Here is a 25,745-nt window from a genome sequence, read left to right as displayed (position 1 = left end):
TGGTCTTAAAACACTTTCACCCTGACAACGAACAATACAAACAACATTCTCAGAACACCCCCATTTTGTGTAATTGCAACCATTTCGGGACACCGCGAGTGTTCTTAGAACACATTCAACTAGACAGATTACAATACGGACAGCGTCCTGAGGACACCCCCAGTTTGTGTATTTACGAACAATTAAGTACACCGCGAGTGTTCATAGCTCATTTTTACCTTCCTTGTGAACAAAAATGACACACACTCCGTCCTCTAAACACCCCACCATTTAGTTTATTTACAAAATGTCAGAACATCTGTGTTCTCCGCGGACAAATCGAACGCAACAAAAATGTCTAGCACATAAAAAAACAAAACATTGAACCTATCTCATACTCCCCCACCCCCCCCAAACACTCTTACACACCAACACACGGCACTAAATACAATTTTTTATCCACGTTTCACCGCGCTGTACACGGACAACCGCGAATACAAGATGGCGGGCGCCACTGAAAATCTGATGCGCTCCACGCCCCTCGCCGTCCAATCAGCGAACACGTTGCATGTCCACGGACATGACGCAAGGCAATGGGCCAATCAGGGTGCTGTCCGCGGAGCGAACAGGGAAGCCCGTCCGCGAAGCGAACACAGATATCACTAATTTTGTTGCCTTACATTTTGGTAATTTTTTAAAAAACTACTGGACAGATTTACACCAAATTTGCAAAAGCACACTTTCGGGACCAGGCCGCTGCTCCTGCCGCAAATTTGGTGTAAATCTGTCCAGCGGTTCGGGCTGTAGCCGTGCGCAAAGTTTTTTCCCATTCAGTCTATGGGAAAAAAAAAAAGTTTTGGGACCCCCCACTATAACTTTCCCCCCTGGATGAATCCTCACAAAACTTTGCAAAAAAATTCAGAGTGGGCCATATACTTTCTTTGCAAAGTTTGGTGAGGATTCGTCCAGGGGGAGCGAAGTTATAAGCCGCCCAAAAACTTAACCATAACTACACAGCCACTACCGTATATATATATATAACAACATAATTGGAGGATCAGGATTGGTTGGTGTTGACTTTCTCAGCTTTGGCGTTTTGGAAGGTTATCAGCACATGGGCAATAATAGTAGCCAGAGGAGCGGCACCAAAGTGCTGCTTCTCGCGAATAGGTTACCGTCTCTGATTCTCTAGGCCCCAAGCCAGGACTGGGCACATCTTTTATTGTTGTCTGAGAATTTGATAGGGACAAAGGCCTCAGCCTGTCTGTTCGTGAAGCTAGTGAATAGCCATTTCTCTCCACCTGCAGGTCACATGTGTGGAGACCACATTTTGGATTATTCTGCTTAACATTTACTAGGACTTTAGCCCTTATTAATGCAGGTGTTGTTACCCTTTTTGACCGCTAGAGACTTGTTTGAGCTACTTTCTACCCAATATTATGCCTTAGTCAATGGGAATTTGACCTTCCAGTGTTATTTGTTTCTTTGCTTAATCTAAGAGAAATGTGTCTCATGCATGGGAACTGTTATCATCTGTCCTCTTCAGTCGCGATCCAAACCTTTCTTTCCACAGTAACTTTGGGAAGGGCTGCACAACCATTGTCTGGGCTGTTCAGGTCTGATTTTCCTGCTAACTCAGCCACTCGGGTGCCCTTGCAGCTCTGAGGTTTCTTGATGTCTCCCATTCGCTCGAATGTGTTTGCACTATCCATCTTTTTTTAAATGGCCACCCATTCTTGTTGTGTTTCTGTGTTAAGCAAGCTTTATATGTATTCTTATGCATCTTGCGTTTCAGCTTATATATGAAGGATATGTTTTCTAGTGTATACTGGGTGCAAGCATATTCTTCATGTCTAAATGCAGTTTGACCTATTGTTTGTGTATCTTCATGGTGGATATGTATCTGCTTCATGTCTAATGGGTCTACATCGGTTGGCTCCAGCAGTGACGTCATTTGCTTTCGTCATCTTGGTTACAGCATGTTCATATCCTCCATAGGTTGCAAATTAAATTCCTCTGCGATCGCTGCAGGGTAGCGTCAGTAGGGTTGTCCTAATGATTAGCACCTCTCTCATCTGCTGTATGGTGGCGGTGAGGAGTCGGATGCCATAAATGATGCGTACCTTTAATTTCTGTTACATCGAGACTGGGAGGGGCCGACACAATGAATGACACATTCATTTGCCTCTCAACAGCAAACCGACATGGGAGACGTGAGGGACCTCGAAACCCTTGGAGAGAACCGGTGAGCCTCGGCGCTTTGGAGGGTTTACCGCGTACCGATGGAAACACAGTGTGAGAGCTGGGGAAAGCCTTAGCAGAATAATAAGGCCCCTGGAACATTTAATTACAAGATAGGATGTCCATGAGAAAGGGTCTGGGATCCATAGCCACATTTAAAAAATATACGTGGGGAAAACAGAGTCGCAGAAAGGACAGAACTGAAATATATGTTAAAAGACGAGGCATGAGAGTATACCAGGCAGAGCCAAGTGTTTATAAAGAGAACTACATAACGAAAGTCCTGGCAGGAGAGTGCACTAAAGTGAATGTGGAAAGGAACCTGGTAGGAGAGTATACCAGGTGGTTTTGTTAGTTAAAGAATTCCTAGGAATACCCATGCCCTAAGGATTCTGAGCTGCAGTGAATGTGGATTTGAGAGAACCTGGCAGGAGAGTATACTGTGTTTTTTGCAAGACTGGTACACGCACCCAAGTTGTATCCAAGAACTATATGAAAGGACCTAGCAGGTGAGTATATCAGGTGCTATTTTGTGTGTCAGAGAATCCTAAGGAAGTTTCATGCCCTTAAGATCTTTGGATTACGTTCAATGTGAAAAGATGTGAAAAGATCATGGGGAAGAGAGATATTTCCTTTATTTCCTTTGGAATAAATTGCAACATCAAGAGGAAGGGAGTTATCCTCTTGAGCTACAAAGAACCTGGTTGTTCTTTTGAACTTTTATTTTGGTGGGGAGCAACCTGGGGAATGGAATTATTCTATATGCCTGTTTGTCCTCTTCAGTCACTTACCTGCTGATTCCTAACTGTTTCTGCATGCCTGATGTAGCCCCTCATTCCATGAGGCGAGGCTTTGCCAGTCTTCACTCACTCCTACCTGCTTCATCTAATTCCTAATGCAATCATCCTACGTGTCCCTGCACTTGTATGTGTTTTTGTCATTATTGTACCTCTCTCCTATCCCTCCTGCAACCCCTCTCTTCCCCTTTTGCCCCTTTTTCATGTTTAGCACTTGCACATTCCAAATCGTCTCACGACCTAGTCAGAATGTTTTGCTTGTCTTCCTCCCTCCTACCCCTCCTTCACCTCCCGCCTATCTCCCCACACCTGCTCATGCTTAGCAATTGCACGTTCAGAATGTTCAAGACCTTCTAAGAACGTTTTGTTTTTATTTTGTACCTTTTTCTCCTCTTCCCTATCCCCTTAATATATAATATTAATAATAAAGGGTGTGCAAAATGCCCCACTGTTCCTAATCTATGAGGTATTTCCCTTCCTCAAACCAAAACTAAGGGCCTGTCGTGCGTCAAGATGTCCAAAGCTAAAATGTCTTTTGTCCAAAATCCGATGCTAGCCCTCACACTCTAAAAGTAACTCTAAGGTGCTTACTGTAATGTCTCTGACTTGAAAAGTGTGCATATGTTCAGGTTCAAGAAAAAGGCATCAATCCAACAAAAGTACCAAATGAATATTTTTCACAGTTCCAGGGAATTATTTATATTTATTGGTTATTTGTAATGCGCACTATACAGCAACAATTGGAGGCGCATCAAGACAAGGATACGCAGAATATTTAGAGGATTACCCTTCCCAAACCAATTGCATTTTTGACCAGCTGCAAAAGGCCCGTGTTATTGCTTGATGTGCTGCTCTCCAGAATGGCCACCCTGCCCCTCTCAAACATGAGTGGGACCACATGAAGTTCCAGAAGCAGCTCAAAACGTTCCTCTTCTCCTCTGCTTTCTCTCTCTCCCTCCCCTGTTGACCTACCTGATCTACCTGTCTGCTGTACTTACTGGTTGCTTGGGTACCCTCAGAATCTCACTGTGTACCAGGCTCTTTCTTGATCAGTCACCCTTGCATTGCCTCTGGGCCTACCACGCACTTAGGGGGTGTAACTGTAACCCTACAGTCTCTTGTTCTCCTTGCACTACCCAGAGCTGCGCTGCCCTGGCTGTACTTACTCAGAGCATTGCTTCCCTGTTTTCCCCTCTCCTCTCCCTTGCCCCCCCTCCCTTTACCCTTGCACTTCTCGTTCTCGCAGGCGCACAATCTGAATGACACAAGGCCTAGTAAGATTGTTTGTCTTGTCCTCCCTCTGTCTTCCATCCCTTGTCTTGACACGCCTAGAAACACTTGTGTACAGGCGCATTATACATGACTTATCATATCCACATTAAGGCAGCAAGTAGGATGCTCAACGAATGTGTTCCAATCCACACACAGAGGAGAAAAACGGAAATCGGTAAAACTTCCAATTTGGAAAGGTTTGTATCCGGGGAAATGGAGGTGGTGCGCAGAATTAGTGAGAGGTCTGAAAGCGTAGAGGAATGAGACACAGAGAGAATAATGGGTTAAAGCTTGCAGGGGGGCAGGTAATTCTGGAATGGAATGACTAGGAAGGAATAGGAGGAGGATACGTCCAGGAACAGAAACAACAGCAGAGCTGGATACATGGAAGAAACGGGAAGGCAGACAGAGATTTGCTATAAACTAAAGTAAGATTAAGCAGGCTGTCACGCGCATCAGCTGTGCACTCCATATATGTTCGTGATAATTCTGCCTGACCACGGACATAGTGAGCCTCCTAGCCAAGACCCCAACGGCTCCATAAATTCCACTCAAGAGGGGTGCTGGTCAGCTGTGTAGAGGAGGTCCCAGACATGGCCTGCACCCCTTCCCCTCATTTCGAGGTACCAGGAGCGTACTCGCCAAGGTATGTGACGTATGAGGAACAAATGAACCAACAAAGAGCTGCACTGGGACTCTGCCCAGTATACATCAGAAGATCCATACCTGTTGAAGCACCCATAACCAGACAACCCTGGGCAGCACAGTACCCTATCAGACAGCCGTACCTGCCGCTGATACAAAACGAAGAGTACCTACAGACGGTCTATGAAGAGACCCAAAGAGTCCTAATGGAAGGCCAGAGGAAATGACTCAAGGCCTGAACAGACTCGTGAATGAACAAAGGCGGCCATCGAAGACAAGCACGCCAGTGCGAGTAACTACGAAAATAAATCTAATGGGCACAGGGAAGAGACAATGTTAAAACGTAAGGAAACGGTGCTATGAGACAAGACGGAAGCAACTGACCTGTTAAAACGTGTGTAAATAGGCTTGAAACGCAAGATGCTAAGAAATCGATACTGCTTGCAATGCTTAGTAGAAGATAGAGCGGCAAGCGCCAACCATATATCTACCTCAATAAGGCACATTATACAAGTGTGACTGTCATGAACCACCGAACGCGTCCCTTCTGGACTTCGTGGTCCCTGACCCAAAGGGGATTGAACTCAGCAGTACTCCCAACATGGCCGCTGAACGCGGAATGCTGTTTGCCAGTCTCCGCATTGTACGCTCTACGTTCTACAAAGCAGACATGCCCCCGCGGCCCTGCGCGTCTCAACGCTACCGCTTGTAGTAGTCAGACGTGTGTGGCTGGAGTTCGTACAGCGATTACTTCTGATTCCTGGTTCCCGGTCCCCTGAATCTCCTCTTCTTTCATACTTCCCCTTTTTCCTCACCTTGCATTTCCTGGATTGCCAGCGCATTTGTATCTCCGAGTGTGCTCCTCGCCATTTCCTGGACTTTTTCCCAGACATCTGAACACTTCCTGGAGTCGGGTCAAGAACCGCACGCTGGAACCCGAGGATCCACGCACAGGGTTATACAAAACCCGAGCAGTGCGAAAGAAGACATCTTCGAAGATCACAAACAAACAATACAGCAGGTTAAAATTCTTAATCGAATTTATTGGACGCCTGAGAGAATGTGTAAAAGAGGGATGTTGGAGAGTGCAGATTGTTGGAGATGTTCGTGTGAGATCGGTACACTGGAACATCTGCTATGGGATTGTAGGGTGGTGGGACTGTTTTGGGGTGATATTGGACATGTGTGTGATGAAGTGATTGTTGGTCTCCCAGTCTTGGATTTTAGTGTGATCATATTGGGGAGTGATGAGTCTTTGGATGATCTCACTCAAAGTGAGAAGAAGTGGTTGTTCAGAGGGGCAATGCCTGGTAAAAGAATTATCTTGAGGAACTGGAAGACTGCTTTGACATTGAATGTTGAGACGTGGTTGTCTGAGATGCATGAATTGGCAAATATGGAGAGAGTGATGTATAGGAGACTTGGTAAATTGGCTTTGTTTGAGAAAATATGGGGTAGATTTTTGCAGTTGTTTTAACTTGGCACTATAGTTGTTGGGTGGGGGGTAATTGAGAGATGTATTTGAGATGTTGGGGATTTAGGGTATTGTATATCTCACTATGTACATAGTACTGTGTAAAATGCTGTGCTTTTCTTGTGTTATTTTCCATGTGTTATTTGATATACGCTGATTGTATTGGGATTTGTTATGGATGTTGTGTAAATAAAGTTTCCAAAAAAAAAATACAGACAGGTGAGAAGGGGGAAACCTGTGACAGATTGAGACACCAACAAACTGATACAGTTACGGAAATGGAGACTGCAGTTCAAGACCTCATGCGCGGCATGCAGGAGTTAACAACAGAAGTCCAAAATCTTAAAGCTGAAAATGCGGCATTGAAACAATTGGTCCTGTCACGTGACTCTGCAACCAAGGAAAGTGTGTTGTTGGGCGGAGTGGTGGATAAATATGATGGCTCTTCAAAGACCCTTCGTGGCTTCCTCGACTCATGTTTAGTGCACTTCACCTTTAAGCCCTACTACTTCTCCACCCCCAGGGCAAAGGTTGGCTTTATGATTTCACATCTCTCCGGGAATGCATTAACTTGGGCAACTCCCTTAGTTAATTCGAGTGATGCCCTCCTGGATGACTATGATGGTTTCGTGCAGGTGCTAAAGACCATGTTCGATCGCCCAGAACAGGTTTACAGCGCCCAAGAATGCTTATTGGACTTCCAATGAGGATCGCAGGATATGCTAACCTATTTGACAAGCTTTAAACAACTTTCCAAGGAAGCAGACTGGTCCTCTGAGTTCTGTTTCACCCTCTTTCGAAGAGGTTTGAATGAAGAGATAAAAGACGAGCTAGCCAGGGTAGCTAGCCCAAGTTCCTTCCAGGCTCTCATGGATCTTTCCTTACAAATTGACTTTCATATCCAGGAAAGAAAAGCAGAAAAGAAGAAGACTAAAATATCCTACCAAAAGGCCTCTACAGAACCTTCCTCTAGACCTCAGTCTGCTTCTTCCCTGACCACGGACCCAGAACCCATGCAACTAGGAGCCTTCTGCGGTCCCATAACTCTGCAAGAAAGGATGCGACGGATTCACACTGGTCTGTGCATGTATTGTGCCTCTGATAAACATCTTGTGAGAGGGTGCCCTATTGCCCCTCCATGGCGTTCGGAAAACGCCAGCTACCGATCCTAGATGGAGCACACCTTCGGGAGAGAGATGTTTGCTCCACATCTATTCCATCCTTGAACTCTCCTGGACAAAACAATCTTGTGATTCTGCAGGCCTTTCTATCACCTTCCAAGAAAGAATATTATCACATTCTGGCATTAGTGGATTGTGGGGCCATGGGGATATTCATAGATCATGATTGGGTCACTACCCATAACATTCCATATGAAACACGAGACATCATGCAACCTGTAGAAGCTATCGATGGAATACCTCTCTCTTCAGAACCCATTACCCTTCCAACCAAAGAGATTCTGCTTTCTATAAACCACCATCAAGAAAGGATAAAATTTGACATCATAAGATCTGCCCATTACCCAATGGTACTGGGTATGCCTTGGTTACAGAAGCACAACCCCTACATCAACTGGGCAGCAGGATCCTTGTTTCTTGGTTCAGAACATTGTATGTCCCACTGTTTATCCCTAGATTCCTCGTCAAGATCCTCTGAAGACACGCAAACTAACCAGCAAGGTCCATTCATTGTCTCAAATATCACCCAGGTTCCCAGGGCCTATCAGGATTATACTGATGTGTTTTCGACCGTCACAGTTCAAGCCCTTCCCCCTCACAGACCTGAAGACTGCGCTATTGATACTGAACCCTCAGCAGTGATCCCTTTTGGGAGGATGTTCATTCTATCAGAACCTGAGAAAAGAGCCCTCCGAGAATACCTGGATACCAACTTTGAAAATGGTACTATACGACCATCCAAATCCCTGGCGGGAGCTTCGTTGTTTTTTGTCCCCAAGAAAGATACCAAAGAGCTCAGGCCTTGCCTAGATTATCGTGGTCTTAATCAATGCACCCTCAAGGACCACTACCGATTGCCCCTAATCTCGGATATCCTAGAAGCGGTAAGAGGAGCTGTAGTGTTCGCGAAATTAGATCTCAGAGGTGCCTACCATCTGATCCGTATAAAGGAAGGTGACGAATGGAAAACAGCCTTTAGAACACCCTTTGGTCATTTTGAATACTTGGTTATGCCCTTCGGACTTCTAATGCCCCAGCGGTCTTCCAACGTTTTATGGACCGGGTGTTCTCCGATATGCTGTTCCTCTTTGTCATAGTATACATGGACGACATATTGATATACTCCAAGGACCATCTGAAGCATGAAAAACATGTTAAAGCAGTTTTACAACGACTATGCCAAATCCGAGAAATGCCTTTTCCATGTGTCTACTGTTTACTATCTCGGATTCGTCCTCAGCCCAGAGGAAATTGGAATTGACCGCTCGAAGGTAGACTCCATTCTATCCTAGCCTGTTCCAACTACTGTGAAACAAATTCAATCCTTCCTGGGGCTTGCTAACTTCTACTGGAAATTCATACCTTCTTTTTCAGAGATTGTACATCCGATCATTACATTGTTGAGGAAGGATACACCCTCTCACTGGACAGCAGTCCAAGATGAGGCCTTTCAATGGTTAAAGTCGGAGTTTACACGGGCCCCCATCCTGGCCCAACCTGACATCGATCAACCCTTCCTTGTGGAAACTGATGCCTCTAACTACTCCATCGGGGCAGTCCTGAAACAGGAATTTGATGGCAAGCTTGAACACCCCATCGCCTACCTTTCTCGCACCTTGACCCTTAGCAAAACCCACTATTCTGTTTTGGAAAAGGAACTACTAGCCATCTGTCAAGCCTTCAAAGACTGGCGTCATCTACTCCTGGCAGCGAAACACCCTGTTCAGGTCTGCACGGACCATCAGAATCTTCAAGTCCTGCAATCCCTGCAATGTAGGAACAGTCGTCAAGCCCTTTGGGCCTTCTTCTTTGCCCAGTACCAGTTTCAAATCCATCATGTTCCTGGAACACACAATATAATAGCCGGCACCTTATCCCGATGTCCTGACTACGAAAGTCTTGAAGACCGATCCTTCCCAAAGATGTTTCCCCACACAATATTTGTTGCCCAAGGAATCAGTCTCCTAGAAGACATTCAGATTCAAACTCAGTCCTCCAAACTCAGAAATCTGGAAGGAGTTTAACGGAAAGAATCGATGGAACCTCAAGACGAAGGGCAGATATTTATTCAAGGACAATTGCCTGGTCATCCCCACTCAGAAACTACGACAAAAGATCACAAGCCTATGTCATGATACCCTTCATTCAGGACACCGTGGCATCACCAACACCCTCCGTCTAATACAAAGACAGTTTTGGTGGCCGAAGGTGAAGGATGATGTCCAGCTTTACATCCAAACCTGTGCAGTCTTCACTCAAAACAAGCATGACAACAAGAAACCGGCAGGTCTCCTGCTCCAACCAGCGCTGCCAACAAGACCTTGGGAATTCATCACTACAGACTTTATTGTGGAACTACCACCTTTCAAGGGATACACAACTATAATGATAACCATTGATTTATTCACTCACATGGCTCATTTTACACCTTTATATAAACTACCATCCTCCTCTGAACTTGCCGTAATCTTCCTGGAACACATATTCCAACTTCACAGACTACCTTCCAAGATCATATCTGACAGAGGACCCCAGTACATATCTCAGTTCTGGAAACAATTATGTCGCATACTAGGAATCCAACGTGCCCTAACCTCAGGTTATCATCCGCAAACCAATGGAGCTACTGAACGTGTGAACCAAACTCTGGAACAATATCTCCGCTGTTTCGCCACCAAGGTCCAGGACGATTTGTCACTCTTGATACCTGTGGCTGAATTTGCCTACAACAACTCGGATCACTCGGCTGTCAAAACCAGTCCCTTCTTCTGTAGCCAAGGATTTCACCCTTCGGTTCTACCATCCATTCTCCCACAACCTACCCCTGTTCCTACAGTTGACTCCTGGATTGAAACCCTCATCAATGTACACAAAGAAGCAAAAGAACACCTCGAAAATGCCCGAACAAACACCAAGCCCTATGCAGACTCCAAAAGAAGACCAGAGCCCTCATACACAATAGGTGATAAGGTCTGGCTATCCTCGAAACTTCTGCCTCGACACTTATGACCCAACAAATTGGCTCCCCGGTACTATGGTCCTTTCTCCATAAAGGAAATCATTAACCCAGTGGCCTTCCAACTCAAACTACCAGAATCTTGGAAGAGGATCCACACAGTTTTTCACACTTCTCTGTTGAAACCATACGTCCAGTCCTTCCGAACTGCTCCAAGATCTACCCCTGTGATTGTCAATGATCAGTTAGAATACAAGGTTTCCAGAATATGTGCCTCCAGATACAGACGTGGACAGCTACAATATCTGGTCGAGTCGAAAGGGTACTCTCCCAGTGAACGCACCTGGGAACCAGTCTCAAACATAAATGCCCCCAGACTGCTCCGAAGGTACCACCTTATACACCCGGGCAAACCCAGAGGAACTGGGTTTCGGAGGAGGCATGCTGTCATGAACCACCGTACGCGTCAATTCTGGACTTCGTGGTCCCTGACCCATAGGGGATTGAACTCAGCAGTACTCCCAACATGGCCGCTGAACGCGGAACTCTGGTTGCCAGTCTCCGCGTTGTATGCTCTACGATCTACAAAGCAGACATGCCCCCACGGCCCTGTGCGTCTCAACGCTACCGCTTGCAGTAGTCAGACGTGTGCGGCCGGAGTTCGTACAGCGATTACTTCTGATTCCTGGTTCCCGGTCCCCTGAATCTTCTCTTCTTTCCTCCTTCCCCTTTTTCCTCACCTTGCATTTCCTGGATTGCCAGCACATTCGTATCTCCGAGTGCGCTCCTCGCCCTTTCCTGGACTTTTTCCCGGACATCAGAATGCTTCTTGGAGTCGGGTCAAGAACCGCACGCTGGAACCCGAGGATCCACGCACAGGGTTATACAAAACCCGAATAGTGCGAAAGAAGACATCTTTGAAGATCACGAACAAACAATACAGACAGGTGAGAAGGGGGGAAACCTGTGACAGCAACTCCATTTTGTAAAAGCAGAAATGTACCCAGGCGGCCAGAGGCATGACAGGCCAAGTTTCATAACCCAGCCAAAGGCAAGAGAAGGAGCGGAATCGAAACTCAACAAAGAGCGGCTCATGCCTAGGAAATCGAGGTCAACCAGAGAAAGGGAGGAGAGCATCAGCTAACAAGGCTCAAACTTCAGAGCATACCAGCCTGCCTCATGAAGGTCAAGATAAGGGGGGCCCATGCAGGTGGTGAGGCTGAAACAGAATTAAATGCACTAAAAGCTGGAAACTGAAGCAGATTCATGGTGAACTAACACATGACCAGCCAGGTGCGAAGAAGTACCACCGCCTGATGTCATCCAGGACCCGAGGATGCCATAACTTTTCCCAATAAGAGACTACAGTTTCGAGGCCATCCTTAGCCAACTAATTGACACATCACCCTAAAACACTGATTGATGGAAGGGAGGCAGGGTGAAACTTGGGACACCAGGCACAAGGGTGTCCATTCTGCATGCTGCTAATTAAAAGTGGACATTTATGTCTAGGGGTGTAACCTGGCCAATCACAACTGACCAAGTTATCTGGAGTCCTATAGATAGTAGAACCAATGAGACGCCGTAGTTGTAGTGACGTCTATCACGCGTGTTGTAGAGGGATGGGCGTAGACGCCCACCCTATAAGAGTTATCCAATCTGCATGCCCTATTATCATATAAAGATATAACACCTATACTTAAATTACCTTTCCTAACCAATTATATGGCATGATGATTTTTTTATAGAATTAGAAGTCAGTGATGACGAGTTTTGCCTATAACAATGACTGTTTGACTGAAGTTCGAGGAAGTCGGAGCGAGACAGGTGATCGCAATGCTGCTGATTACCATTTGTTTCTCTGTTTGATGTACTTGTCATTAAACAGACTTCCCCTTGCCAATTTACTGAGTCCTCATTATTGAGTCGTGTTGGAGTAAGTGAATCCTGCACCCCCTGTCCTCACATGGTGCAGCTATCTTTTTTTACAAGTTCTAGAGGGTGAGCGCTGACCTATGGGCCTGTCAGTGAATTCCTCGCCTCCAGAACAGCTGATTCATGCACAATAAGAATTGGAATGTGAATGAAAGCTATTCAATTAATAGACTAGATGAATGCTATGAAAACTATTGATTTCAAAATATATCATATAGCATGCGAGTAAAACACTGCCATTGCTTTGTTTCGCAATATATGTTTATACTGCTGCCATTGCCATCTTACTGGTTTTACAGTGCTGAGGCTGGGCCAGTAGCATATTTTCCCAAGCCTGAGCAAAAGCAGGCCATGGTCTGTGGTGGAAAGGAAATGGGAAAAGGGTGAAAGGATGAGAGACGTGGTGGAAGTAGGATAGAAACATCGAGACAGATAAAGGCAAAGGTGCAAGTGTTTTGTGGGGAAGGTTGTATGTAGAGGAGGTTTTTTTAATCTGGGAGGGCGTATGTGTCTGCTAGTAGGTTCAAATAAATGTTTTTTTTTAAAACAAGTTTAGGAGGCTGCATATTGACTGAAGTGTAAATGAAACAGTTTGAAAATTGAGACTTCATACCACACTAGTGAATTCTCAATGTGGTGGGTTAGCACCCAAGTACTTCAGAGCAACCCTACAAGGATGAGTAAAAAACAGCACCACTGAATAACACAGTGCTACAATAAAACTTTCCAAGCACCTAAAATCTACTTCAAAAAATGTATTTTATCTGCAGGGGCATTTCCGCTCCAATGTTGCATTGGTGAACAGCTCCTCGTGTTGATGGGAAAGAAAGGGAGTAAACCCCGTTAGTGATGCCGGGCAATTTTCTGTGAGGGCAGTTTCTGTTACAGAGATTCCTTGTTACTAGAAATAGTCAGTGCATGGTTGTGTGTTGGACTCGAGGTGTGCACGAGCGTGCCCTCAAAGAGTGAAGGCTACTTCACAAGAACGTTTTTAAAGGCCCCTCCCTCCCCTCTTAACCAGGACGATAATCTGGGGGTGCCAAGCCACTGGACAGAAATGCCAGGATCACGAGTTCGCCTTGTAGATGTAGAGTATCAGAGGTATTCTTAACGTTGCTGATGACTACTAAACATATTACTGACTATCTCTCTATTGACACCGAAGGCCCGGATCAGGAGGGTCACATACTTGCTGATCATGATGAGTCGGGATGAGTCAAGCTGGCATCTCACCTACCTATGGACTACATTTTCTATACCATTTAAATCATTTACTCCCAGTATTTTAAGCATGAAATTATGTTAGACTTCCAAAAAACATGAAACGCCTCCAAAATGCTTAGGCATGGAACTGTATGACTTGTTCAGCCACAAATAAAACAAGCTATTGACGTGCTTTTCCCATAATGGAACTTAATCCACCAACCCATAAGTATAGGGAGTCCAAACTGACCCTGCATTATCAGCATGCGTGGCTTACATGGTAAACAATGAAAAAGTCTACTTAAATACATTTGGTAACATGATATTTTAAAAAAATGTATGAAAGCATAGCAATCAATAGGATTGCAGCCAATTGGTTGAAAAATAAAAACACATATGTGATTTAATGTGACATACCACGCTTTTGCTGAAACTTAGATCTCCCCACATGATAATTCCAGAGACTCCCAATGCAGCACTTTCTCCAATGGTGTTCACGAGGTCATCCTGGAAAAGAAGGACACTATTATTTTCAAATTTGTGAATGCAGGCTTATGAATTAAACATGTATATTTGTCATTAGAAAGGCCTGCATCCCTACATCTTCCCCAGAGGTGCTATTCTTTTAACCAAGAGACTTCATGGGCGCATGTGAACCATTTAGTAAAAATTTCTTACAAAATCTCATGTAACAGCGCCTCCATGCCTCTGGGCTGTAAGTGCGCTATACAAATACAAATAAATTAAAAATAAATACATTTAAGGGAAATAAGGAAACTCGTTCGTGATTGTGCGCTATTTGTATGCTGAGATTGTGTACTCCAGCTATTTTTGCCTTCCTTGTAGAGTTAGTTATTGGCTTCAATAAGGGAGTGAATAGAACAGGTGTCTAATGACAGTGATAATGATAGTGTTGTCATGTCACTGAGGAGTAGCCCAGGTGGCAGCTGAGGAGATAATGATGCAGTCGGGCCTTCCCTTGGGTTATACAGAAACGTGGCAGATGCAAAGAGGTTGGAGTGTCAGGGGGAGCGAATGCCTCAGGAAAGTGGGAGGGATTGAATGCAGGAACTGAGCTAAGAATGCATGACTGCGGATCCTGGGTCCCACTAAGCTTATCTATAACCGAGGCCAGATCTGCAGGCAAGACTGGTTTCCTTTAAAAGGCATTAGTAATGTTGGGTTATGTTTTTTTATCCAAACATTTGTTTATAAAACAGGAGTGAGATGGTTTCATTTTTAAGGCATTTTTAGAAGGCCACTGTACGGATGTCCACCGCAAAGAATATATTGGCATAATCAGCTGTGAAATACCCAAAGTGATCCTTATAACGTGCCACAGTCTGAATTTCTATAAGGATCACTTATTGTTTGTTCATATACACAAGCCACATGCATACTGGGCAGCTTCCTGTGACCTCTTTATACACGTGCATGTAGGCAGACTGATTATTAAACCAATTAGGAGTTACTTTCATCTAAAACAGGTCCCTGAACTGGTGACCACGGAGGGGTGCTCACAGGCAGTACTGCTGAGCATGGCAGCCACCTCCATGGGCCCTCCTTCAAGAATGTGTTGCCATCATCCCGAGCCCCTGAGCATACAGGTATGGACTGAGAACCAAAACCAGCCCTGCTTCCACACTCCACAGAGCGAGTAAAAGAACAGAATAGAGCGAGCCCACCAAGTGATAGGAGTTCCCGGACAAGAACATCTCCGTGAAGAGTCAATCAGTGGATTTTGCAATCCGGCTTCTCATATATGTTGGCTAAAAAGTTTTTAAAAAAGAACTTACAAGCAGTTGGAGAAGGAGGAGCAAATAGTCCAATACCCCAGAATTTAGTGAGTACCAAATAGGATTATACCCTTGTTGCCCCAAATGTTTATCCCCAGAAGATAAATGTGTCTGCAGTACAGCACACTGGATGCATGGGAAACAGATATGTGTGCCTATTAAGTAGATTGTTCCGCAATAGAAACAATGCCCACTGAAAACTCAATTACAGAAGAAATAACACACGTTTTGAATATTGTGCTAGGACAAATAGGGCCTGGTTTACAAAATGTGTTTCCATGGGATTGCACCATTGTAAAGCACTTTTGCAAATCAGGCCCATGATGGTGATCGCTTTTCCAGTGTTCATCAATATCCCATCAAAATCTAACACGCTCAGTGTGCGAAGCAGCCAATGTAGCTGCTCCAACATGCAAGAGTTATGCTTAATATGTCTGCCTTTTAGGAGTGATCGCTCATGCTTAGATAGGCCAGGGATACTTACTGTCACATGCACAGGGTGGCAGGGCCCGTTCAGGTTTTTTTATTACCATCAGGATACTGATTTTACATGCTTAGGATTTGGGCAGTATACATACCCATCATTATACACTATATCACAAACAAGACTCATTGTGCACACTCATAAAGGTGACTAGATAGAAAGAAAGGTTTACAGGTAATGCCGTGATGGAAGGGGCCACTGTGCTTCCAAGCATCTAAAGCACGGTATCCTTGCCACCATACTTGATACCTCCTCATCCCACCTCCTATTCACAGCCCTTACCTTTAACTAATAGTGTTTGACGTGATGGATATGGTGCTTTACGCACTGGACGCATGCTGTCATTTGGCAGTTTGCATAGCCGGAACAACCATTTCGATTCCCTATCGGTAATCTTCATTTCTCTGAGACCAAGATTTCCTAATTATAATCCTTATCTTTGAGGGCGAAACCCCAACCTGGAGACCAGCAAACTGTAGCCCCTGATTTCTGGCATTGGTCCATACCATAGGGTGTACTCTTCCCTTCCCCAGAGCACAGACAGTCCCCAGGCCCGCTGGGTGGGGAGGGGTGCCGCACCTGGCAAATAAAATCGTTGTTAACAGAAGATGGGCTACAACCTGAGTTCTTAGAATACCAATGGACACAAACAACAGAATTCATTTTCCCAGAGTTAGATTATAAAAAAAACACTAATACCTTTAATACCTTCCCTTTTATTATGTCCTAGGATCCCCCTGGGGTGAACACCAACTAAATGGGGAGCTGCTACATCAGCTCACTGCTCCTTGGACGGTTCTCTGGGACCCTTAGGGTGAGTCTGAGGCATCAGACCTCTTACCAAACCTCAGGTACCACCCACATGGAGTGTGAGGCCAGAGGATGGCCTCTGTGGGTGGCCCCATTCACTAGGCGGCCTCACGCAGACCACCACACTATCCTGCTACCTCTTTATATAACCCCCTTTCTACTTTTCTCTACTTAACATCCGACTTAACAGTATTTAAATAAATACATATAAATATGAATACATATATAAATGTAAATGCAACATATATACAACACTATGGGCCTCATTACGAGGTTGGAGGTAGCCATGCCGCTATTAGCGCCATGGCTGCCTCCAAAATCGTTCCGACTCCAGTCTGGTGGATGGAGCAATTACCGGTCCATTCCGAGTTCGGCGGGACCGGTAATTCCCCATTCACCAAAGCCATTCCCCTTTCCCATTTGAGCCCATAGGGCTCAATGGGAAGGGGGAAGGCGGCAATAATGGTACCGCAAATTGCGGTACCGTTATTGACCCCTATATCCCTTTACGGTTCCCGTCCTTAACGCCTGGTAAAACCAGGCGTAACGGAAGGGCCCGCAAAGGGAACTCGTAGTAGGGCCGTAATGACCCCCTATGTCACAATGGGGTGACTGCTGCAGTCAGTCACCCCCTCCACAGTACCTTTCAGGGCTGTGTCTGGTGGCTCTAGTACACCGAGGGCTGGCTGCCAATCTGGTTGAAGGGATGGCTGGGGTCCTGTCCCCTGCAGATAGATGAGGGCATGGCACCTCTTCTTTCTTCAGGGTGGCCGGTCCACTAAATGGGGCCACCCACACTCACTGCGCTGTCCGCTCTGCTCCTTGCTTGTCTTCTGGACAGCTCCCTGCACAAGTCAGGGTCTGCCTACCATCACTGCAGCTAACAGCTGCCTCTTTGCATTCTTCTGGGTGACTCTGTTGGTGCCACCCTCCATCACTGGCGCTCCCCTTGCCCTTTTTAAATGTTCTGGGTGGGCTCCTTTAGTGTGGGTGCTGTCATGTTGGAAGTGTTTTGAAGGAACATGTCATCCTCGTCCAAGTCCCCCTACTTTCCTCAGTATGTTTTCTTATATGTTTCCTGCACATGAGTACAGTTTGGACCCCTGACAGTGCAGTTCTTCTTTATTGTTGAATACTTTTAAACTAAGGAAAAGGCTATTTTTCCTTTAGGGTATAGTGACTCTCCTCCTGCGAGTATTCTTATTTATGTTAATTAAGTATCATATTAGTCTGTACGTCGCATTCTTAGGAGTAGAAAGGACATATCCACACCTTTAAACATGAAGTATTCAAGTTGGTATGCTCCAACGTTGCATTGTACACACAGAAAATAGAATCCTCAAAAACATTTATTCCAACAAATGTTTTTATTCCATATAGATGCACAACTGTTGGTTAACAAGACCCATGGGATACCCCTATGGCACCCATGGATAGGGGTACACCTTTGTATCCCTAGTGTGTGTTTTCGGGAACCTGTGTGTTGCACCAAAGATCAGGGTATGGGCTGGTGGCAGCTACATGCTGTTTTCACAGGAGCTCTGGGTCTCGCCCATTTTTGGACACCCAGGCCCTGCCACAGGAATCAATGGATTCCTGAACAAAGGTAAGATGGCTACTGCCTTTCCTTCCTCTTTCTCAAAGTCCTGAGAAGCCCTGGGTCTGTTCCCCTTCCCTTGATTGAATGCTGGGTGGAAGGACCATATATGGCTTTGTCAAAAACTGATCTGGGGGGGTTTTTTGGAGATCTTTGCTCAAACCAAAAAGTGTAATAGTCCAAATAGCAGTTTTTAAGTGCCGTGAAATTATTCCAAAAGAAAGTTCCAGTATTCAAAGGGTTCTTTAATAGAATAAACAGCCGACACGTGTTTCGACCACTGGTCGTTTTGAAGGCTGTGTTACACGGTTAACCATATATATAGTAGTTTCCAAAGTCACATAATCAGAAAGTGAAAGAAAATGATTTGTTTTGTTCCATTCAATTTTTAATGTTTCCAATCATAAATACCATAGAAGAATAATAACCAAAATATGTTAAATGTACAATGACAGAGATTGGTGATACAGAAAAAAAAATGTTTTGTTTTGAAATAGAAATCATACCATATAGTGTCACATCACAGGATCAGGATGAACAGCTAAGTTGAGGGCAGTGGAAAAATAATAAGAAAAGAAAGGGAAAAAAGAAACGAAATTAGAATTGGTTCTACACCTTAAACAGAAAAAGGTTGTCTCACCATAGTACTTTCAAAAAGTGATTTAAGTGCAAAGAAACAGTTATTCTTACTGCCTGCGCAATTGCATGTTCAGTTAGCCATTCCATTTAGTAGTAGATATGGTAATTGGTGATCTTTAATTAATAGTCATTGTTACTCTACTTCTTCGTTAAATATGTTTCTCTTTTACAACTAAAATCCTCCTTAATGGTTATTTGTTAGCACTTACCAACTAAGTTCCGTTTGGTTATATAATGGGTTGTACATGAAGTACTAGTTGATTTGGACTCAGCTTGTCAGCTTGGTCTAATATCCTGCATTTTTAGGTAAGTCTTCCATTTAAACTTGACTGCAGACAAAAAGAAACCCTAATGTTAGATTTAATGTCACTATTTTTGTTAGGATTGGCCTAAAAAGATTCATAATAAATGGTAACCTACCAGAATATAATCGAAAAAGCACTTTGTTGAATAACGCTTTTCTCTTCAAGTCAAAAAATACATTTAGTATTGTGCTGCTCCAAATAGCCAAAGATGAAAATCCCAGCTGTCAGTGGCTTCTGTCACCTATAGATGTAACAATATGTTTTGTTCATTTAATTCTACAAGTAAACCATTATCAGTTTGCCAATACAAGAAATCTCCCATCTGATTGGTAATTATAATCTGGGTATTGATAAGCCCAGTGTAGCACTTTTGGCATGGACACTCTTTCTATGGTAAAAACCCATTACCCATAGTAGCGTGTTGAATAAAGTTTCTTCCCCTTTATACTTAAACACTTTTAAGTTGTATGCGAAATAGTAAGCAAATGAACAAAAACCTTTCTTTCATTTGCATTTACCTTCTTTCATAGCGAGACATTAAGGGATTCCATCCAGTGTGCTCCATGTCCTGAGGCTTGTTGCCTTATCGCAATGGAGTCGCGGGAAAACACGTATTTACGGAGTGACGTCACGCGTAACTATGCGTGACGTCTAATGTGTGACGCCTAATGCGTGCATGTCGTCCAGTACCTGCAAAATCTTTTTCCTACTTGATTTCAGTAATACGACTGCCGCGGCTTGTTTGTAGCGTAGAGGTTTGCGCTGAGGTTTGTCACATTGACAGGAATATGTGAAAGCTTGACAATGATATACTAGCTATCCTGCTTCTGCTACCAATGTTATTGTTACCAATCCGGTCCAAAATATTATAATTTTTCGAAGCCACGTGACACTGAAAAAATGTAGTTGAAAAAAGGCTATTTAGATTCTAGCACAATAAGTAAGGCCATAGACGTACTACTCCATCCTTTCGTCACATTTTTCATATTATTAGTGCTATCTTGATAAGTACAGCAGAATATCCTAATTGTCTAAGCAAAGTATCACATATGGTATGTTTCAAAGTACTATCCTCTGCTGTAATATTGGAAAAAGAAAAACACTAATGATTTCTTTATTTATTTAGGGATTCACATTCTATCTGGGGGTTTGAGTTATAAATCTTCAAAAATTGTGAAAAATAGATGAATGACCTAAATACAGATGGAATGGCTACCTAACAGCAAAGGAATTACTTTCATAATTATACCATGTTAGAGAAAGACATGCATCTCACAATTGAGACCAACCTGAGTACTTCTCATTAAACATATAAGTTTGGCTTCCATTTGTCTCAAAATAAGTCTAAGGTTACCACCTCGTTTGCCCATCTTAGCTTTCATTAAACCTATGAATCTTATATCATCTTGATTATGCATCTGATGTTGCTCTTGCCAATGTATGGCCAATGGCGATTTGGGTTCAACATTCATCAGACTCGCCAAATGCTCTCCAATTCTGATTCTTAATTGTCTGATTGTGCTGCCAATATATAGTTTGCCACAGACGCATATGATCGCATATACCTCATAGCATGTCTTACAGTTAATAAAGTCTCTGATGGTAATCATTGTCCCATTTGTGCCTGTGTAAACCTTGCAATTACTGTAAGCAAATTTGCATTGGTTACAATTGCCACATTTGTAAAAACTTTTTTTTTTTTTTTAAATATATTTTTATTTTATTTTAAGTGAAAACAGTATAAACAAACTTGTGACATTATACACAATAAACCAATAAACACTTAACAAAACACAACACTACACTCCCCTCCTCCCCCCCAAGAGCTCATCCACAGGGTAGTTCCGTGTCGACCTGGTGTGGCCGGGTGGCTTCCTCCTCCGAGGCAGTAGGTTCTCCTCGTACCCCAAACAGACCAGTGACTAATGACCTCCAGGCTACTAGGTTGCCCACATCCTCCTCCCCGCATTTACTGCATGCCTCTTGCCAGACCATGGTTTCGGCTTCCGCCCATTTTTGGAGATCCCTCCACCACATCTCTATCCTAGGTTTGTAGCATTGCTTCCAGTTCATAGCTATCCTCCTCTTAGCGAGTATATATGCTAGGTCTCTCAATTTCCCCAGATGTCTGGTGTTCTTTGGTCTGGAGAACCCCCCTAGAAGGCAAGCCCAGGTCGTGTCAATGCTTATCGGGACCCCTTTGTCAGCCAACTTCTGTGACACTTCTCCCCAGAAGACCTCAATTACTGGGCAGGACCAGAACATGTGCGTCATGTCCGCATTCTCCTCGTCACACTTCGGGCATGCCTGCCTGCCCGAGTTCGCAAACTTAGCTATTCTCTTGGGGGTCAAATACGCTCTGTGTGTGATATATAGTTGGATTTGCTGTAATCTAGCATTTCTGGACACTTTTTTATGATATCCCAGAGCCCGTTCCCACATCCCATCAGTCATCTGAACCCCCACCTCCATTTCCCATTCTAGTCTCAAGTCTGTCAAGTCCTTTCCCACTCGGGACATCACCACCTCGTACAATCTGGAGATCTCGTGTCCGCCCTCCGATATGTCATATATTGTATCGATCAGGGCGTCCGGATCCTCCGCTAACACCGTCTCAGGCCAAGATTTTCGGATAGTCTGTACCAACCTGAGGTATGTAACATATTGGCCCCCATGTAACCCAGCTTCGTCTTCTAAGTCTGCAAAATCCTTGATGGCCCCATCTTGCCATATATCTCCTAACGTGGCCAACCCAACCGGTTCCCAGTACATTCTGATCAATTTTCTAAGTTGACCATCCCCCGCAGTCAAGGCAACCAGTGGCACCTGCGGCGAACACGGATCCGGGCTTTCCAGTAGCCGGCATGCTCTACGCCACATTTTCCACCCAAGTAACAGCATACCAGGGCAAAGATTTAAGTCTTGTCTAGGGACCCAGATGATCTCCTTCAAATAAAACGGGGTGCAATCTGTCCCAACCAACCTGGACTCGGGAGATTCCTCATCAGAGAGCCACTGTGTAACATATTGCAATTGGCTCGCTACATAATAGGCCTCAAAATGTGGTAATTTAATCCCTCCTTTATCGTAGAAGTTTTGTAGCTTCCACAGCGCCACTCGGTTGCGAGTGCCGTGCCATAGGAAGTCCCTGCACATACTGTCGAGTTTGGTAAAGAACTTCCTAGCTATTAAGTATGGTATGTTGTTGAAGAAATGCAGCAGTCTAGGCAAGACAACCATTTTAAGCAACGCCCCTCGCCCTATCATCGCTAGCGGCAGCTTTTCCCAAAATCGCATAGACGCACGGATTTTGTCCACAGCAACCTCGGTGTTATGCAGATGTTCATTTCCCACAGTGTGATATATGTCTATTCCGAGGTATCGGAAGGACTCGGCTGCCCAAGGTACGGGCAATACCGGTAAGCGTTCCGTGGGGACCCTCGAATAGTACCCTAGGGGGAACATGCTCGACTTGTCAGGATTAACCGCTATGCCGGACAATTCGGCATACTTCTGCATGACCTCCAAAACATACTGGAGGTTCTCTTCCGGACACTTTAGGTACAGCAGCAAGTCATCGGCATATAAGGATATCAAATGGCTCTTTCCTCCCACTTCGATGCCCACCAGGTCATATTGCTGTCTAAGGTATACCGCTAAGGGTTCCAAGGCCAGTATGTATAACATCGGGGACCAAGGACATCCCTGCCTAGTACCCCTACTTAGGTGCAACTTATCGGATATCACTGATCCCGTGCGCACCCTAGCCGTAGGCTGGCTATACAGTATTCTCGCCCATCTGATATAGCCTGGCCCAAACCCATATTCCCTCAGGACCGGAAACAGCCATGGCCACCTCACCGAATCAAACGCCTTAACTGCGTCTAGGGAGATCACTGCCATTTCCTCATCTCTTCTGTTCCCTTCTTCTATCACTCGGTGGAGCCGCCTGTGATTATGAGTTATATTCCTGCCAGGGACATAACCTGTCTGATCCGAGTGTATCAGCCTGCCGATGACCTTGCGCAGCCTATCCGCCAAGACCGCTGTCAGGATCTTACTGTCTTGGTTTAACATCGACAGCGGTCTGTACGATCCACAGTGTTGTCTCGGCTTATTAGGCTTGGGCAGTGGTATGATCAGCGCTTCTCTGAGCGTGTCTGGCAATCGGCCTCCCTCGAATGATTCGTTGTACATCTCCAGCATAGGGGGGAGTATCTCTGCGCTATACGTTTTGTAGAACTCACTCGGGAGTCCATCAGTGCCCGGGGTCTTGCAAGTAGGTAGCCGTTTCACCACCTCTTCCAGTTCGTCTAGCGTAATGGGGCCATCTAACTCCTCCCTTTCCTCTGCACTAATCCTGGGCAGTTCTATATCTTCCAGTGTGTCTCTGATTTTATCCAGATTGTCTTCCCCTTTGTCCTCATACAGCGCTTTATAATAATCTAAGAAAGCAGCGTTAACCTCTTCCTGAGTGTGAGCCTCCTCTCCGTCTTCCCTTTCTATCATCATGACCGGGGCCCTGGGGGTTTCCCTCTTATAAAGCCATGCCAGTAGGCGACCAGTTTTGTCACCTCCTGCATGTTGCCTCTCCACGTATTTCCTGTAATTGAGGTCACAAAGCCGCTCCCAAAGCTCTGAGCATCGTTGTTGTAATTCGAGTACTAGGTCTGTGTCCCCTCCCCCACTGATACATTCACGCTCCAATTCTTTCTCCACTTTCTCCAGCTCAGCTAAAACCCCCCCCTGAAGGCCCTTTGATTTAGAAATAGCGTCGCCCCTCACTACCACCTTGAAGGCCTCCCAAAGTGTACCAGCCGAATCCACACTGCCCGTGTTCTCCTCAAAATACCTTGTAATCGTCTCTCTAATATCTTCTCTGAAGACCGGGTCTCTGAGCGCCTCCGCCCGAAGGCGCCATGTTGGAATCCGCCCTCTGGGGCGGTCGTATTGCCAGGCCATCACCAAGGGCGAATGGTCCGACAGGACCCTCGCTCTGTATTCAACCTGTGCAGTTGTTATCGTCACTTCTGGCGTAGCAAAGAAGTAATCTAGTCTCGTGTGCAACTGTTGAGGGGCCGAATAATGAGAGTACTGCAAGGCCGTGGGGTGTTTCAATCTCCAGACATCTTCTAGTCCATAGTCGTCTAATAGTACCCGTAGAGCCCTGGCCGCTGGGGTGGGCCTGTCTACTTTCCTGTCGGACCTATCTATCTTGGGGTCAAGAACACAGTTAAAGTCCCCCCCCCAGATGATCGGTTCCCCTGCGCACGGGCCCAGGCGTGTACATAGAGTCCTGAAGTATACAGCAGTATTCTGATTGGGGGCATATGTATTAATGATACTCAGTCCTCTGTTCTCAATCAGTACCCTCAGTATTACCAGCCTACCCTCCGTGTCTACCTCCTCCCGTACAATTCTAAGTGGGACATGCGGGGCCACCCAGATCAGCACACCTCTGGCATAGGCCGAGTACGGGGAGCCTACCACTGTACCCCCCCATTTTTTCTTTACAAGGTCTAGTTTATGTTGGGCCAGGTGCGTTTCTTGTAGCAGGGCAATGCCGATCTTCTGTCGTTTAAGATACAACATGACTTTATTTCTTTTCAGGTAATTATTGAGGCCTCGGACGTTCCAGGTGGCAATCTTGAGGTCACCCATGGCAGCTATGTGTCTTCCCACCCCACTTACGGGAACCTCCAGCAGTTCTCATGACACAGAAAGCGTCCCGCTGCAGCCACTCCGCGAATAAGCTCATTCCCAAACAAACCACACACACAACCAAACTCCAACCCCCTTTCCCCTCCCTCTCCCACCCTCCCCCCAACACCACACACCCCAACTGTTGCCCAGCTTCAACAAAAGAGCTCAGGCACCCCCACATCTGGTTCCGCAAACACCGATCCGTGCACGGAGCCCAGTAGGGTGAGGTCGCCCTAATGGCCACCTAACCTAAGCTATTGTGGGGAGAGAGTATCGCTCCATGGGGCTCCCGATCAGTAATAATCTCAATGTTTGTGGCAAACAGTACAACCAACTGACCTTCCATACCGAAGGTTCCGAACCGACTATAATCAAGTCTTAGGGTCCATGAGTCGCGCCATCTTGCGACGCCATTTTACGTCTTCCGCAGCTCCTCCGAGTCCTTCTGGGGCCGGTCCGCCGATTCTTGAGGGCACCCTTGTGCGTCGAGCCACTCCATGGCGTCCTCTGGGGTCTCGAAAAATAAAGTTTTATGCGCCTGTATGACCTTCAGTTTTGCAGGGTAAAGCAACATATATTTGTAACCTGCCTCCCTCAGCCTCCGTTTCACAGTCCCAAAGTTCATGCGGCTCCGCTGCACAGCTAGGGTGTAGTCCGGATACGCCGTGATGTTTGCTGCTCCTCTCTTGATCGTGCCTCCTTTTCGAAAATGTTCTAATATTCTTTCC

General features: G+C 45.3%; 1 protein-coding gene across 1 annotated transcript in view; it reads right to left on the bottom strand.

The window, feature by feature from the left end:
- The window catches only part of LOC138513948 (hyaluronidase-5-like), a 356,788-nt gene that overhangs the window by 110,735 nt on the left and 220,308 nt on the right, over positions 1–25,745 (bottom strand). The window contains exon 3 of the mRNA XM_069629117.1: positions 14,101–14,190. Within this exon, the coding sequence (XP_069485218.1) occupies positions 14,101–14,190 (90 nt within the window). The remainder of the gene's footprint in view (positions 1–14,100; positions 14,191–25,745) is intronic.

This window comes from Ambystoma mexicanum, chromosome 12, assembly GCF_040938575.1.
Source record: "Ambystoma mexicanum isolate Mex_15411 chromosome 12, UKY_AmexF1_1, whole genome shotgun sequence".
NCBI lineage: Eukaryota > Metazoa > Chordata > Amphibia > Caudata > Ambystomatidae > Ambystoma > Ambystoma mexicanum.
This window is presented reverse-complemented; position numbering and strand designations above follow the sequence as displayed.